We start from the raw sequence: 18183 nt of genomic DNA on the forward strand, positions 1-18183 counted from the left end.
TATCAGCACTTTGTAGCCCCTGGCTTCCAGCAGCAAGCGTGTCCTGTCTTGACCATGTTCCTTGCATGCTCCACTCACCTGGTGTGCTGTTTGGCTTCTCTGCCGGTCGGTCCTTCCTCGTAGGACCATGTGCGGTTACTAATGTAACCTTAGCAAACCTCTGGTACTGCACTTCCTTCCTCTGTCTGACAGTTCGGGCGTCCTCAGGCCAGCGGCTCCTCCAGGGAAGGCTGACGATTCCTTCCTGTGTTCCCTCTTCACTTTTGAATACCGCTTGCACAATATAATCTTCCAGAAATACTATAACATTCCTCAAGGGTCTCAGGATGAGTCTTATGGCTCTGCACCTCTTCCTCATCACAGTAGAGGATAGTCCTGATGTCACAAATTCAACCCTACGTTTTCTCTTACCAGTCTGTTCACGGATGCCCTTAAAGAAGAAGGTAGACACATGTGCTCAGGATGGGCTGACTAATAGCCGGCCTGCAAAAGCGGCATTTAACTGATATCTGGCCCCGTGGTGGCACTGAAACTGCTATGCGGTAAACATCCTCGTCCCCATAGACGAGGAAAATGGTGCCTTTTTGATGTGTAAAACACTGAGGTCTGTCTCCTTGACTTTTTGTTTAATGCGGGTGGGCACTGTTGTGTCCCCGCAAGGTGGGGAAAACACAACCGCGTGGGCCTAGACCCAATAATACACGGGAGCCGTAAACTCACGTCTTGTCCCGAGGCCGCAACGGCGGCCCAACCACGCAACGATGTGGGCAGCTGACATCTCCCCCCTTTTTATCGTGTGAGGCTAGGACTGCCTTTTCACCCCATTTCTTCAATTATACAAAGGGGTTTCATGTGGCTCCTCTGAGGGTGTCTCGCCCTGCTTGGGGTCACTCTTTCTACTGTGGGTATTGGGTTATTTGTTTCACTTCCTGATTCTTCTCCTTCCCTATGGTACGGTTCTTCATGGCATCTTTCCCCTTCACTGCCTAAGTCCATTTCCCAGCAATCCCCTTGACGTGGTATGACACGTTTGAAGTGCGAACTGTTCCTGGTCACTGACAAGCAGTCTCTTCTCTGTGCTGTGACCATGGTGCCTTTTTTGTGTGTTAAGACGAGAGGGGTGGGCGCGAAAGTGGCTTCTTCCTTTCTGTTCTTTGGTTGTTTGAGCCATACTTCGTCCCCTGGTTGCATGAGGTTCTCACAAGCCCTTCTCTTCCTATCAGATACTTCCTTTGTTTTTGCCTTGTTCACTTCATCGTTTCTCCTTGCCTCTTGTTCTAGCGTTGTCGGTTCTGGTGCTCTTGGGTCCTCTGGCAACCTGGTCTTGACCGTTCTCCGAAATAACAGGTCTGCGGGGCATACACCTGTCGTGTTATGTGGTGTGTGTCGGTATTCCCTGAGCATTTGATTTAGGGCTTGCTCAAATGGCCTATTTTGAATGTGCACGATTTGCAAGGTCCTTTTGATTTTAGCCATGAATCTTTCGACAATGCCGTTCGCCTGGGGCCAGCGAGGGGTTATTCAACGATGCTGGAACCCCATGTAATTCGCAAACTTCTGAAAGTCATGGCTTATGAAGGCGGGCCCATTGTCTGACTTTATGATCTTTGGAATACCATAGGCTGACAGCATTCAATCGAGTGCCGGGATGACGCTTGACGTTGAGCTACTCTCTATTATCTGTGCATCTGGGTATCACGAGTGTTCGTCCATGAGTACAACTACATGTGTTCCATCGCTCAGCGGTCCGAATAGGTCTACGGCAAGCTCCTCCCATACTCTAGCTGGTAGCGGCGACGTTTGCAGTGGGTTGGGGTGTGGTGGTGGAGATACCTGCGCACAGATGTGACAGCCTCCTACTATGGTTTCTACAAGGTGATCAAGCTGAGGGAACCATACCTTTTGTCGGAGGAGGCGCTTTGTGGCGACTATGCCGCGGTGCCCTTCATGGGCCAGGTGCATTACCCTTTCCCGGAGAGTTCTGGGGACTACGACTTTGCAGCCTTTCAGTAGTACTTTGTTTTCTACTACCGTGAGTTTCGCTTGGACTTGGTCAAACCATTTGACGTCTTCCTGTACTGTTTCAGATTCCGTTCTAGCTTGTTGTCTCATGAGAGTCTGCTTGTTTTCCTGCAGGCAGTGTCTTGCGATTCGGATTGCTGGGTCTGCCTCCGACTGTACTGACAACTCCGCCCACCCGACTGGGAGTGGTTGTAGGTGATGAATGATGTGATTGATGTATGCGTGCGCGATGGATGGTTGAGACGCAGTTGAGGCGGTGGGGTGGCGTGAAAGATAGTCAGCAGGGTTTTCTTCTTTCCCAGGTCAGTGCTTTATCGTGAACTTGTAGTCTTGCAGCCACCGACCCCATCGGGCTATTCTCGGCGGCATCCTTGCTTTGGGGTTTCCATAGATGGTGAGTAATGCCTGGTGATCCGTGATGATTGTGAACTCTTTGCCGAACAGGAATAGATGGAAATACTTGCAGGCCTATACTAAAGCCAGACTTTCTTTTTCGGCTTGCGAGTACGCTTGTTCCGTGGTCGTCAGGCTTCTGCTAGCGTATGCCACTATGTAAGTGGTACGTGGTTCTGCCGGGTCTGTTTGCGTTAGAATGGCGCCAAGTCCTACTGGGCTGGCGTCCACAATTATTTCAGTGTCCCGGTCGGCGTCGAAGTATGCCATGTCCTCTGCTTGCGATATGGCACCTCTGATTGCTTCGAACGCCCCCGGGCATTCTTTTGACCATGTGAATGGTGTGTCTTTGCGCGTGAGCATGCGTAGTGGGTTGCTCGATATCAGATCAGATATCTGGAGCAGTAACTGGCTAGGCCCAAAAATAATCTCAGGTCTGTTGTGTTTGCGGGGGGCGTGGCTGAGTTGAGTGCCTCGACTTTTTCTAAATCTGGTCTCGTACCTTTGTCCGAGAAGATATGACCAAAAAATCTCAGTGATCCTTTCGAGAATTCGCATTTCGCTTTGTTTAGCGTCAGTCCTGTGTCCTCGAGTGCTTGGCACACCCTGTGTAGGGCTACATCATGTTCCTCTTGTGTCTTGCCGTATACCAGAACATCATCTGAATAGTTCAGGCAGTTTGGGACGTGTCTGATTACCTTGTGTATCTCTTCTTGAAAGATTTTGGCGGCCGAGGAAATGCCAAAACGGAGTCTTTTGTATTGAAATAAGCCAAGATGTGTTACGAACGTGGTGATGTATCTCGACTCGGGCGCTATTTCAATCTGGTGATATCCTTTTGATAGCCTTTTTGATAGCCTTTAGTCTAATTTTGAAAAGATTCTTGCTCCGTGCAGGAGGTGGATCATGTCTGTGATCCTGGGCGCTTGATGCCTCTCTCTCTCGATGGCGGTGTTGGCCCTGCGCATATCGACGCACAGTCGTATGGACCCATCTGGTGACTTCTTGGGGACAGGGACGATGGGCGACACCCAGGGTGTGGGACCCGATACGGGTTCGATGACATTCATTTTGATTAGCTTGTCCAGTTCTTCCTCCACTTGTCTTTGGATATTGAATGGAATCCCTCGGTAGTGCTGGGCCACTGGCTTAACAAGTGGATTGATGTGCAGGTGTACCTTCCTGTTCTTTAGCTTTCCCAGGCCTGCAAATAGTTTGCGGAATGATAGTTCAATAGTATTTGGTTTGGCGAAATATTTATGGGCCATTAGCTGGTACAGGATATGTACCAGACCCATGTCCACTGCTGTTCTGAAGCTTAGAATGCACCCGGTGTTAGCTTCGGTCTTTAGGATGTGCAGCGGGATTTTCATTGCGTGTTCCTTGTGAGTGCACTGGGCAGTGATCATGCCTTTGCATGGCAGAGGTGTCGTGGATCCGTAGGGGTAGATGTTGACCGCCGCTTTCTTGATCTTTGGTTGCGGTGCAAGCGACCTATAGGCTTGTTCACTGATGATATGGACTGTTGCCCCCATGTCAATCAGGAACTTCAGTGGGGTGTCATTTACGTGAAGTGTCAGTACGGGGCTGTGTTGCGTGGCGGCGGTGTTGTCATTTACGGCCCACACATAGCCCTTCTTCCTCTGACCTTCTTCAGACGACGGGGTGTCGCTGCTCGTGGGTGATCGCGCCTCCACGTACCTCACGAAACACCTCCTGTGTGAGCATCTCGTGTCCTCAGACGACCGTCTGTCTTCTCGGGTGTAACGGCTTTTCCGCTCACTGTCCTCTCCCCTCTGGATCTGGGTGAGCTCTTGCGGGTGTATCTGCGCCTGTCTTGGGTGTGAGGTTTGCCTGGCGAGTGCATCGGTGCATTCTTGCACATGGCCCTATAGTGGTCCATACCTCCACATGCAGCACATTTCTGTCCTATGGCCGGGCATTCACCTGCATGTGGGTATTCGTACCCGCACTCGTAGCACGTGGCCTTGTGGCGTTTTCCTCCTGGGGTGGGGTTTGCATGCAGTTTGTTGACTGTCTCTGAGTTTTCTCCTTGTTGGTGCAGGGATACCCTGCCTAGATTGTCCAGTTGCGAGTCAACTGCGGCTTCCATGCGTGCCAGTGCTAGAATTTCTTCTAGAGATCTCTGCTTTTGTAAGAGTTGCTTGCGAAACGGTTGTGACAGGCATCCGGCGATCAGTTGCGATCTGAAGGCCTCCTCGTTGGAGTATTTGTGGAATACACAGTGTTTCAATTTAATGCGGAGTCGCATCACGAAATTGTCCATCGACTCTCCCTTTTCCTGTTTGGTCGTGTGGAATATGTGACGTTCGTAGTCGACGTTTGTGTGTGGTGCGAAGTATTCCGACAGTTTTGCGTGTAGTTCTCCATATGTGACGGTGTCGACATTTAGTAATTCACCTGCGATGTCTCTCCCTGCCGGACCAACAGCCATGAGCAACCTTTTTTTTTGCCGTGTGTTATCCGTCAGACCAATGGCGCCTGTATGGCGCCTGTATGGTCCAGCGGGGTCCTAAATTTGAGGTGTCTCGTACTTCAAAAGGGTTTGGCATGTGCATTACTTGAGATGAGCCCCCTTCATTTTGTGCATGTTGATTGTTGTCTTGATTGGTGTCATTTCCTCCTGATGGGTCAGCCTCTCCCGCCCCTCCCGAGGATGAGGCTGTGGTGCTTGCTGAATCCGACTTCTTGTTTGGTGTCCTGGGACCCTGTCTTGGGGTGGTGGGTAGCAAGCTGGTCCTTGAGCGTGCCTTTTCGGCTCTTCCTACTTTTCCTGGCACGTGGGATGCGAGTTGCGCACTTCCACTTGACGGCACCTGTTCTTGTACTCAAGCCGCGCCGTTTGTCGTATGATGAGCCACACATGGGCCGAAATGGCCAGCGCTCTGCAATTTGTGGCGGGTGGGGCGCGGTATGCGCGTTGAGCGTGAGCAGTGCTTACCGGCGTGACGCCTCGACTTTTTCCTGGGCCCGCTCGCCCCGGAGCATCATCCGTGCTGCACGTGCTTTCGCTGAGCCCCTCTGCGCTTGTGGAGCGGGCGCCTTCTTCGCGCTGGGGAGTGGGCGCGCATTTTTCGAGCCTCTCCTCCTCTCCGCTTGCGCTCATGCGATCCGCGGTGCCACGTGACTCTGAGGAGGTGCGGCTCCTCGGCTGTGACCGTTTATGAGGCGCGCCGACGCGCTATCATGCTCGGCTGCAGACCTCGACACGGCGCTGGTGGGTTTTTTCTCCGCTCGTCGCCATTGTTGTGTCCCCGCAAGGTGGGCCTTGACCCAATAATACACGGGAGCCGTAAACTCAGGCACAACCTTGTTTATTCGCATACAGGCAGCAACTGCCGCAACTTTGCCCTGTCCCTTCCCTTCCCCTGACGTCACATCCTGGACGTCTTGTCCCGAGGCCGCAACGGCGGCCCACCCACACAACGATGTGGGCAGCTGACAGGCACTAAAGCCAAACTATGGGAAAAGACATAGGTGGGGTTCAAAGGTCCCAGGTCATTCCCCAAGTCTGTTTCCTGGATGTCTGATCTTTTAATATTGGGCTGGGGCAGACACATGTGGATTGGAGAGTGCTAATGGCCCCTTTCCCTAACAAGTCAGAGCTCCCTGGGAAGGGGCCATAATCAGTCCAACGCCCCTCATTCTGCCTATTATCCACAGTAAATGGCTGCACCACATAAGCTCGAAACAGTGTAATGCATGCACACCTGCACATTCTATTCGGACAGTGCTTGTGGAAAACAATTCTGTGATGGGAGACGTGTAGGGGAATACACAGGGATGTCTGGTTGTGCAGGTAAGACATTTTCAAGCATTAAGGTGTTGTAAAAGTTAGCAGCCTCCTTGATTTCGAGAATAAGGGGTGTTTAAAATGAATGTTGAAAACAAGGAAAAGGGGTGTTTTGTTAAAATAGAGACGAACATGGGTACAACTTTGAACTTAGAGTGCCACCACTCGGCATCTGGCCAATGAAACTACTCTTACTCTTTCTCGCCGTGGTTCTTGAGGGGCCACAGGGGCGTGGGGAGCTCTAGGAGCCAATTAAGACGGGATTGGCGGAGCTTCAGTAGTGATAGTGTCTGCTTAGGATGTATGTGATTTCTTCCAATACATTTCTCCTAATGGAGATTTCACCGAATCCATTTCACTGAAAAATAAAAATTATCTTTTTAATTTTTCTACTTGTATTTTATTTCTTAATTGGGGGGAGACCCCAGCAGCCAGCCCTCACACCTCCCTACACTAATTTATACTCTTACCCCTCCTATAACGCATTACACATATACCATTTCCCCTATCATTTTCAGTGAAATATATTCGGTGAAATCTCCTTAGGGGAAATGGTATTCGAAGAAATCTATGGTAATAGTCTGCGCATGCTCAGAAGAGTAGTGTCTCTTGCACTTCTGATTAGTGTCTCTTGTTCTTGGTGATTAGTGTCTCCTGTTCTGCGCAGCCTCAGTGCAGTCCTGGGACCCTCCCCATCACCCAGTCTCCCAGGACTCTCTTCTTATCCGCGGGTTTGCTCTCAATCCTGCAAGAGGTCACTGCAGAGTAATCCATTCAGGATCTCTAGGGAGAAATCCACCGGGAGAAATCCACCCAAGATCACTGGAGAGGAATTCACCTAAGATCACTGGGGAGAAATGGCTTTGAAAGAGCCAGATGAGGTGAGGTGCCTCCTGGGTTATTTCTTTGTGGACAGGAGCCATTGCTGCCAACTGGACCCATGTCATGGGGCTCATCTTCAGCCATCCCTGGCATTTTTACCAACAATGTGGTATTCTGGGAGTTGTAGTTTCACGTGTCATGTTAATTACGGTCCTTTAGGTGTTAATATTCCCAGCATGCAGCGTGATGTTGTCTAGACAAACGGGACTTGCTGAAAGTGTCCTTTATGACATGGGGCTTTTGACAGGTATGCAGTATGTATAATTGTATGTTAGAGTAAGATTAGTGCTTCTACCAGAAACACAGTGCATACATTATAAGGCTGGTGAGTGGACCAATGGCCTAACAGGGCACTTTACAATGGAAGTGAATAGTGAGCAGGACATGATGGAGGTGGCAGAGGAGGAAAATACAAGGGGAAAACCTGGGAAAGGGGCAGTATAGATTGCCAATACATCATGTACATTATTTATACTTACTTATAATCCCCAGTAAAGGAAGGTGAAGTTGGGGATTAATAGGGAGGGAGGGTGGTAATGTAGCAAACCTACAAGTCGCCTGCAACTCAGGCGAGTCTCCAGAAACACAACGCTGTCTCGCGGCCTCTGCTAATATCTTTGATAACGACAATAAAAGCCCTGTCTGGCAACCACTCTCTCGGGCATTCTGCAGGGCAGCACCAAGGAGATGAACGGGGTGCTGTGCTGAGCACTGGCCATGCCACATTTCTCTGCTGGCTGTGGCCCTCGCATATGTCACTCCAGGAGCCCTCCAAAAGTAGGTTTATCATTCCCAATAAAACCAAAATCCAAGCCTCTTTTGTCCAGCAGCATTGTAACGCATTAACTGTGTGTGCATTCTCATCTTAAGCGTATCATTCTCTGAGGATTTCTGTGCATGTACAGATCCCCAATACCCTGAGTCCCGGCCTTTCCTCTTTTAGAATTCTGTGAGTCTCTCAAACATAGCAAGGCCCTCTTAACATGGGAGAAGAAGCGCGAGAAGGATGGCTACCCCAACAGAGTAGCAGATGCCACAGCCAGGTATCAGCAAAGCCAAACTCTGAAGCTGTCTGAATGAGAAATTGTGGCTCAGGGCTATAAACACCTAAATGTATGGGTGATCCTCGGGGAAAAATGAAATGCACACCAAGTCCATTGTGTGTTATGTTCAAGCATAAACCCTCATATCAAAGAGATACTTGTCAAAGAGAAAGCTCTGTAGTCATTCATATGTTCTCGAAATGCCCTTTATTTTTATATAAAGCAGCAAGGATCCCTCATTAGTGCTATTTCTCCCATTACCCATTCTAAGATGGGTATTTACAGTACAATGGGAGTGTACAGGACTGTGCATCTTACAGTGAGATTCTCATATCAGAACATATTGTTTGTGTTTTGGTTTGCAGCAAACCTTACACAGATTACAAAAATCAAAATAAAATATATATATACAATTCATTGCAATCCATTCAAAGCATATATATTTATTCGGATAAAAAATCCATAAACCGACATAAAAAACAACATTGCAACAGTACATCAATAATAATCAACAGACTAGTTAAAATCGGTGACGACAGCAGGTGAGGTACCATGCATATTGTTGAATGATCCCCCTGCTTGCTTTCTCCCCCATTCCTGAGGTAAAAATCCTGGCGTTGCAGGTATGGAGCCCTCCGAAACATGCACACAAAGTGTGAAGGCTTTCAGGTCGCCCAGTCCCTATAGTGAAGAGCGTGAGGGAGGCACGTTGCCAAGGGCAGAGGTTGTGGTAATAGGCTCTCCAAGCCAATCAGTGACACTGGGAAACCCTAAAGTCGTTGAGAGTTTACATAGAGGAGTCGTCAAAGCCATTGTAGAGGGACTACATTCAGAGAAACAGCAACCTCATAAGTGGAGAGTTAGCCCCGACCTGGCTCTGTTGGAACAGGAGCCCTCCCCAATGAGCAAAATGGAACCTATTACAAGTAATTTCAGCACAAGTTCATGCCATCCCGCCTGAAGCAAACAACGACTTATGACACAGAGAGTCCGCCCTGAAAGGAACATCTTGACGGTCTTTACAAGTGAGACCCATATTGATGAGGCCCCTTCTCAACCCATAGCGCATTGCTGGGAGGAAGAGGAGGTAGAGGAGGAAGATGTTACGGCCCACCCAACATCCATTGCCAGGAACAATGGGGAGGGGGGTACGAATGATAAAGTGACCGTAGAGCAGGGAAGGGAGGCAACTCCATAGTCATCGAGGAAGTTGGCCCATACAGACCCAGCCCCGGCCCATGTTCCTTTAATTTATGTGAGAAAATCCAGAACATCGCAAGTGAAAAATAAAGTCACCAAAACTAAAGTCTAGACCCGGGGGCAGTCAGAGCAAGCCGAAAGTAAAGGCGAATACCCAAAAAGCATTGAAAGTACTGGAAAAGATACATTCCGAAAAAGCCCTATTAAAAATAAATTTGCCATCAAACAAAACGGGAGATCCCAGACCGACTAAAACATCCTACAGAAAAATCAAACCCAAGGGCCATCTTCTTTCTGAAAGTCTGAAACTTTTCTTTCTGAAAAAGAAATTACATTCGGAGGAGTCATCTAAGGAATCAGCCCACGAAATGTCAGGTGCGAGCTTCTAGAGCGTGCAGATGCGGCTTTGGATACCGAGATACAAGCTCCGCCCCAACTGCCAAGTGTAGAAGCAACTGATAAGACCCCTCGAAGGAACGATAGTAACATCCCGCCTAGAAATGGCCCAGGGACGTGTATGGTGCGATCGGGAGGGAAATAACTAATCTCAAATGAGAATCTGATGTAATTAGAATCTTGTCGCCACGTAAAACACCAAGGGACACACTGCCGGGAATACCGTACCACATGAACAGTACGACAATTAAATTTAGAGAGAGGGGGAGATCGCAAGGAGCTGGAATGACCATCGAGGATGAATTAACAAAGTCCAGAGGGATAAATCCACCACAAATGAGATCACTAGAAATAGATACCCCAGATGAAAGTCTAGAGAGCCACATCATCAACCGCGTAGAAGTCTTAACTTGGAGAGTCATGACCCCCCCCCCGAATGTCCACCAGAATAGGAGAGAGAAGATCGTATGAATCCCAGAAATCAAGACCAAACGACACAGCAAGGAAAATAGATCTAATGTCAATTACGTCTACGTTTAACAATCACCCTGGCCCCCTTCTCAAAATTGTATAAAGCTAAAGTACACCCCCCTTTTTGACTTTATCAGAGAAAAGGAAAAAGATCACAGGAAAGGCCCTGAGCATCCCCCAAAACTTAAAGTCAAGTCAGTCTCTCAAGGTACAGCAGAGAGGGACATCAGAGAACAAAACAGACTTAGAAAGAAAAGAGAATAGGAAAGATCGGAACCCACAGACTCAGACTACATCGGTAGAGAGGAACAGGGCCTCGCCAGATAACAGGAAAAGGAGGTCTAAAACTGAGGCAGAGGAAGTGAGAAGAGAAGAGCAAAGGAGAGAAAAAACCTTCAAAAGGGCATAGAGATAAACAGACCCATCGAAAAAGCTCTACCTCAGATTGGAAAGATCAAAGACATAATTGCACATTCAAATTAGAATGTCTGCTGGAGAAACAAAATAAGTTAATTCTAAATAGGAGCACCGTAATGCAGATCCTTCACTCGGTTCCATATTTACGACAAATACAGTATGAAGATATAAGGATTGTCGAGTTTGGAATAAAACATAGAGCGGACATCGTATACCTCCACATACCTGCACCGATTGCCAAAGGAATGTTGAGAGAAGCTATAGAGAATCTACACACTGTAGGCTTTGATCTTGCACTTTGTGCACGAACAGACTGTAAACAGACAGACAAAAAGAGTCACAAGCCCAGTTAAAAAGAGAGCGAGCCATTCAAGAGAAAAAAACTAGCTCACCAGTTCCAAGAGAAAACATATCTAACACCCTAGGAACTCCACCCAAATATCGTGACCCATTGCAAGTTGCCAGGAAGCCATGTGGTCCGAGCACCAATATATACATCATCTTTGAAGTAGACAACACGAAAAATGGACACCAGCCAACGATGAAGAATCTGAATCGGAATGCAAAGGGTTACAGGGGGAGGACTGGTCCTGGATACAAGAAGCACTATCAGGGGCACAAGAATAGCCATCCTGGAAGAAGTTCTATGAGGAAGTGACGACTCGAAAAGTTGTTTTACCTTCAGAATCACACTTAACTCAAGGCATAAGCATGGCATCATGAAACATCAGGGGATTTACCCACCTGACAAGACCTAGCGATGTGAACTTGGGAGCATATGACATCCCATGCCTACAAGAAACTTGGCTGTTGAAGACCCCTCATTTGGATGATTTTGATGTAATCACAGCCAATGCTGCAAAAGGTGAAAAAGGCCATCCTTTCTCATGTCTAATGATAGCCTTAAGATCAGGATCCGGCATGAACACGCGAAAGACCCTGCACTCAGACCTTTACTGTCTGGCTAACCTTGTGGATTGGCAAACACCCCAGAAAACAGCACTGAAAGCAGAAGTAAAAAGATGGCTATAATTACTTGCTACTGGAACCCTCGGCTGTGACAGAAGCTAACTTCCTCAAACTAATTACAACTATAATTGATGCTGTCCTGCTAAATAATATCAATGCACATATAATAATCTGCGGTGACTTTAACGTGATCTGTCCATCGACTAGGAAGAGAGGAAACAATCAAAGGTCACATTCAACAGCTCTGAAAAGGGCCAAATCATGAACAAGACTAATGAAAACCAGAGATCTACATCAAATTAAACTGAAAGAGGTAAGTGTGAAAGAGGTTGTTCCAGCTTGGGAACGAGGGGATCAAATGGCTGACCTAAATTATATCTTTTTCTCTACTGAACTACTCCCGTATATTAGAGCCTACAAAGTCATCAGAACAGGAAACAGTGACAACTTATTGAGCATGACTCAAACATCACCTTGCAGTCAACATATGAAGGCTGAGGTAAAAGTGAATAACGAGGGGAACCGATTGAGACTCAAGTCAAAAGACATAGTAGCCCTAACGATAGTCTACACCAAGGGAAAGGAAGGAGATGGAAAGCCATGGAGGACGGTCGATTTTAGACCGCTCTTAGAACCCTTCAGTACCAAGAAGTTGGGAAACAACACAATAAAAGAAACCGGCTGTCATAGTTACGATCCTACTGTAGTGGAAAAAAAGGAGATCAAATGAGATGTCTGAAGAGAATGGCAGCTAGGTCTAATCATCCTGACCTCAAGGGTCAAGCCCTTAAAGCAATTAAAGAGTATAAATCCTGGATTATCTCGTATAGGCACAATCTACTCCAACAAGACTCAGTAAATAGGTTAAGAACACTAAGTGGAAAAAGTCTAAGGACTTTAATTAAAACACAGAGAAAGGTCTGCAACGAGACGCAACAAGTACTTCCTATCTCTGTATCACAGGTTGATATAAAAAACCCTGCCACGGATTCCTGGATACGAAGATAAACCGTGGGATTGTGAATACGAGATGATAGATATCCGGGAGAAGATTAAAAACTCACCAGATCAAGAGCCCCTGGTCCTGATGGAGTCACCAACATAATGCTATTAGAACACCCGCAGGAATGGTCGATCTTCATACAAGCAGTCTTCAAGAACATTTCGATACAAAGGAAAATTCTGTACCCATGGAAGCTAGCCACAATAGTTCCCATCTACATGATAAGACCAACCACAGAATTCTAGACCTATTGCGTTACTTGAAGCGATAGGAAAACATGTTGGGTCCTTTTTATTGGTGAAATTTGTGGATTGGACAATGGCAGCAGACGCAATAGATCCTTTCCAAACTGGATTTGTTAAATCAGTTGGAACCTCAGTAAACATCATGCTACTCGGCATACTCAAAAGCCGATCACATCAAGGAAGGGGGAGGATATTTATCGCATTTGTGTACCTTGTCCAAGCCTTTGATTGTGTGAACCGTAAACTGCTATGGGCAAAATTGGAGGAAAGACAATGCCCTAGTGAGGTAATGGAGCCTCTAATTGCCCTCCACACTGACACACAGATCAGAGTTCATCTTAATTGTGCTGGACTATTCTCCTCCGCTATCCCTACATCTCGAGGGGTAAAGCAGGGTGTCCCTTGGCTCTGGCTATTTACAACTTCTTTAAATCGGATATTCAGGAATTTGAACCTCAGCTGAGAACCTTTCCACCAACAATCGGGGATGAGAAGATCAGGCGAATGCTATATGCAGACAACCTCATTTTAATAGACCAAACCAAAATAGGTCTACAAAGGCAGTTGGACAGTTTACAGCGATATGTTAACCTCAACCAGCTCGAGATTAACCAATGAAAAACAAAAATAATGTACTTCCAGCATTCGCAGCAAAAGGACTTCGGAAAAAGAACCCTTTACTTGGACGTTGGGGACAAATGCAATAGAAAAGGTAGCGATATTGAAGTACTTGGGAATCACGGTGTTAGGGCCAAGGGCTAAACTCAGAAATGGTGGCTTGACACGTCGTGAAGCAATTGAGTCTTTCTGACAATATACCCCTCAAGAGTACAAAAGGACAGATTAAGGACCGAAAATATTTGGTACACCCTGGTACCCACACAGCTGGCTTCAAAAGAAAAAAACAAGGATTAATGCACAGTTTAAGGCAGTGGCGGAACTAGGCGAGAATAATAGCCGTTACTCACTAGTGAAGAATGAGAGATATGACTAAGGTTTTCCAAGCTAGGATGAGGAGTACCCTGGGAAAATCAGAGGTAGCTTTTACTGGGGACAAACAAGATAGGGAAGAGCAAAAGACTCAAACAGTATTTAGCTTACCGATAGAAGGATGTTAGTTGTCTTGGAGTGTTTCTGAAGAGAGGATTGCATCAATGTAGGTGTAATCCCGGAGCACAAACGTCTTGTTGACTAATCCCGCCGGCACGAGGACGCCTAAACACACTATTTCGATCCTTGCGCCGTTGCGCTAATGACCCTTGAGTTTTTAGACAGGAGAAGAAGCGAAGATGTGAATAACCGTTGAAAAGTTCCAGATTAGTGATGATCCAGTAAATGTATGCATTCCGGTAAGCGTTCCGAGTTGGCAGCAGGTAGGCGAGTTGTAGAGGGCTTGAAGCGTGTGCAGTCCAGTAAACGTTCCGAGTTGGCAACATGTAGGCGAGTTGTAGAGGGCTTTAAGCGTGTGCAGTCCAGTAAACGTTCCGAGTTGGCAACAAGCAGGATAAGCATGTAGCGGGCTTAAGCGGGTGCAGTCCTGTAAGCGTTCCGAGTCGGCAACAGGTAGGCAAAGTGTGGCAGACTTAAGCAAGGGCAGTCCAGTAAGCGTTCTGAGTCGGCAACAGGCAGGCTATGTGTAGCGGGCTTAAGTGGGTGCAGTCCGGTAAGCGTTCCGAGTTGGCACCAGGCAAACAAGTCAAAGCAAAATCAGGAGACGAAGCAAGGAAGTCGAAATACGGACCAGAGGATCGAAAACCAGGAAAACAAGGTAACAGCAAGACGTAGAGCTTTCAGAACAAATTCAGAAGCAGCGCTGTGCAGACTGGGCAGGGTTTATATAACGAACAGCTGACTGCATGCATACGTGCCGCCGTAATCTTGAAGGCATACGCGTATACAATGGAAGCCAACGTTTTCATGGCAGCCCATAGCGTTCTCTGAAGGAACGCGTGCTTCTCGATGAATGCGTTTTCTGAGTGCTTAGTTTGAATCCCAAATTCTTAGGAATACAGGCAGATTTGCTGGAGGCAGGGGAGTGTTTCCTCTTGTGTGTACCTGGTGCAAGACATGATGAGGAAGAACTGAACGGAACCCTGGCACACGGTAAACAACAGCTGTTTGCAAGAATCTCTTTTGGACAGAGCAAAGACACTGGCCACCCAAGCCAAGCTTATGGACATGAAATGTGGGCACTTCTCTTTGGTAGCGGCATTACATTTCTATAAGGGAAAGGTGGTGCCCTCACTTACATACGGCATGGAGGCAACTCTGGCCATACCTGAGAAGATATGGCCCTGTCTGGAGGCCATTATCTGGAAAAGGATTCTTAACTTTGCCGAAGTCAACTCTGATGAAAATGATTTGCAGAGAACTGAGTACATCTCTTCAGGCATTTGTCCAATGGGAAAGCCTGGCCCTTTTTCGCTAAATTATTCTGCTGAATCCCCCGCTGGTACTGAGCATCATAAACCAAGAGATAATGAAAGGATTCTGATACCAGCTGAAGCAATGGGTCAGCAACAACAAAAATAAACAATCTAGGTTGCTCAGAAGACGATTTAAGAACGAACCCTTGAGGGTGAAAAGAACATTTCTAGAGCTGGACTGGATAACTACCTTAGATAGGGCTGAAGCCTGCATACTCGTTAGAGACATATCAACTGTACACACAAAACTGAACCAAGTATGTCCATACCTCTTAAAGTTTCCAAATAGATCACATAGAGGAACTTTCAGGCAAATAGGTTTCAATTTGATGGAAACAAATGAGATTAAGGCAATCCGAGGCACAAACCAATCCAACGCCTGCAGGTTTTGTTCGGATCCAGCGAAAGTAGAAACAATCCGACAAGTGATTATGAGCTGCCCAGGCCTGATTGACCTGGTTTACTCCCCAGCCAAGAATCTCTGGTTTGCTTCTCCACCAGGTTTCCTTTCCCCCCTGATGAGATCCAATGGTCTGCTCTGATTGCATGAGACAAAATGTTTGTCAGATTCCGATTAATAACTACATCCATAGGAATTCCAGGGCGGAGTAAGTGCTTGGCCCACTCTGAAGTGGATTTTACATATATTGCAATTTTCATGAGTAATGCAATGTAATTTCGCCAATTTTGCCGATTATTTGACCGAGAGTTGGAGGATTTACCTCCAGCATTTTGCTGAAGGTAAATACTCAACTCCAGGACCCTACCTGTAATATGGCGGAGCGGGAAAAGTGACAGTAATTCCAGGACCCTACCTGTAATATGGCGGAGTGGGACCAGGACCCTACCTGTAATATGGCGGAGCGGGAAAAGTGGCAGTAATTCCAGGACCCTACCTGTAATATGGCGGAGCGGGACCAGGACCCTACCTGTAATATGGCAGAGCGGGACCAGAACCCTACCTGTAATATGGCAGAGCGGGAAAAGTGGCGTTAATTCACTCATATTGGTTTTGCACACCGGAACTCAATGCTGCAGAGGCAAGGGCTAAGCCCCCTTACAACAGTGTAGTGTGAGCCATGATTCTACATTGGTTGAATGATATCATGGCTGAAGGTTAAGGTTGTGTCACGGGTGCTGCCTACCTCTGTAGCAGAGAGTGGCCTGTGACATGAGCAACATGGAGATCAGAGAAGTGACGGAAGAGTGGCGCATTGGTGCCTAGCGCATAGAGCAGAACACAGATGGAACACTGGACTGAAAGGCTGAGTACTGCACAGGCCAGCTGCTACTCTGGAAGTGCTTGGAAGAAAGACTATCAGATGCAAACATAGCAAAATGGAGGACCTTTGTTTATTGTATTGGGCATGTACAAAGGAGTGTTCTTCTGTAAGGGCACATGATCAGTTCTGTGGAGAGCTCCCTGCACATAACCAGCATAGAGACGCTGATTCATGATGCAGTCCCTTTCTGTGCCTTCATCCTGGAGCAGCCCTTCTGCATATCATGGCATCATCCTTCTGTAATTTGTTCTTCATCCTGGAGCAGCTCTTCTGCATATCATGGCATCGTCCTTCTGTGAGCTGGTCCTCTTCATCATGGAGCAGCTCTTCTGCATATGGTGGCATCGTCCTTCTGTGAGATGGTTCTCTTCATCCTGGAGCAGCCCTTCTGTCTATGTCCCTTCGCTCTTCCTTTTGCACAGTCTTGTCCTGGCTTCCTCCCTTTGCCTTTCCCCCCTTTCCTGCCCCTGTTACTTGCCGCTTGCTAGGCAAGTAACAGGTCCCTGCATCTCTAAAGAAAGGGTTACTTGGCAGGGGGTCCGAGAAGCAGCAAAAAGCTAGGCTTTTTTGTGTGTGTATAGCCTGAGGTTCTCGCTTGCATGTGCCAGCTTCAGGCTTCTCTCTCCCTCGCCTCCGCTGTCCGCTTACTGGCTCAACCCCCGGGCTGGTTTGTACTGTTTCCACGGCTGCTTTTCAGAGTCTCATACTGCAGTTCTCCGAGTCTCAAGCTGCGGTTCTCCCCTTGCTTTGCCCCTCCTCCGTGTGGCTCTCATTCAGTCCTGTGTTTCACCGGCTCCCTTGTCGCTCCTTGCTATTTTGGACTCGTAGCGGATCTCTTCCTGTGGACTACCTTGGAATTTCTCAAAGTCCTCTAGTAGGTGGATTGGAGATCTCATCTACTCAATATCTCCTGGTTTTTATTTGCCTTCACAGGCTTTTCCCCTACCTGGGTACCTCGGGGACGGGGCCACTAGCTTGCCAGTGCACAAGGCAGGCATAGTGGCTTCCCTTCAAGGTAGGCTGTATCTCTTCAAGAAGAAAAGATCCCCAAGAAAGAAGAAAGGGAGAAACAAGGGGGCTACCTCAAATCAAGAAGATTCAGGTGATGAAAAGTATTTCCTGTTCGAATTGAGTGACGACACTGACAGCGTTGACATTCGTGGGCCTTTGTGCTTCATGGTCATCCTAGGTGTCAGGAAGTTAAGAGTGGAGGCATGTCAGAAGTCCTCTGCCCTGGAGATACCTTGGAGGCACTCCCTGTTGGGTTAGTGACAGAGATTTGCAGGGTTTAGTTTAGGAGATTGGAAGTGGATTGCAGGAGTTTCCAGAGGGGTTATGATACTGCATTGAAGAGGTTCTTGGGTGGGCTGGGGGTTGAGTGGTTGTGGTTTTCATACTTCTGTGGAAGACTCTGTAAAGTGAGGATGGGGTGTCTTCCCATTGTCCTGTGGGGTTTCGTCTTGCAGGGAGCTTTATGTGGCTGGGATCTTTGCTCTTAAGGGCGGGGGGCCCTTTGCCTATTGCTTCCCCTTTTTATGCCTTCATATGTCCTTGCATGGATTGCTCCTCCCTACATCTTTTCTGCACTATGCAGAATCCATCGGGGGATGGTCAGGTAA

The 18183-nt window shown here is 47.5% G+C and overlaps 1 protein-coding gene across 3 annotated transcripts in view; it reads left to right on the forward strand.

The window, feature by feature from the left end:
* Nucleotides 1–18183, forward strand: part of LOC138528685 (zinc finger protein 850-like) — a 148245-nt gene that overhangs the window by 115093 nt on the left and 14969 nt on the right. The window contains exon 1 of one of the 3 annotated variants that reach the window (XM_069640542.1): nt 6926–7110. The exons of the other annotated variants lie outside the window; for them this stretch is intronic. Coding sequence (XP_069496643.1) covers nt 7087–7110 — 24 coding nt within the window. The 5' untranslated portion in view covers nt 6926–7086. Of the gene's footprint in view, nt 1–6925; nt 7111–18183 lie in introns of those variants that run through there. 3 annotated transcript variants of the gene reach the window in all.

The sequence above is a fragment of the Ambystoma mexicanum genome, chromosome 7q (genome assembly GCF_040938575.1).
Source record: "Ambystoma mexicanum isolate Mex_15411 chromosome 7q, UKY_AmexF1_1, whole genome shotgun sequence".
Taxonomy (NCBI): Eukaryota; Metazoa; Chordata; class Amphibia; order Caudata; family Ambystomatidae; genus Ambystoma; species Ambystoma mexicanum.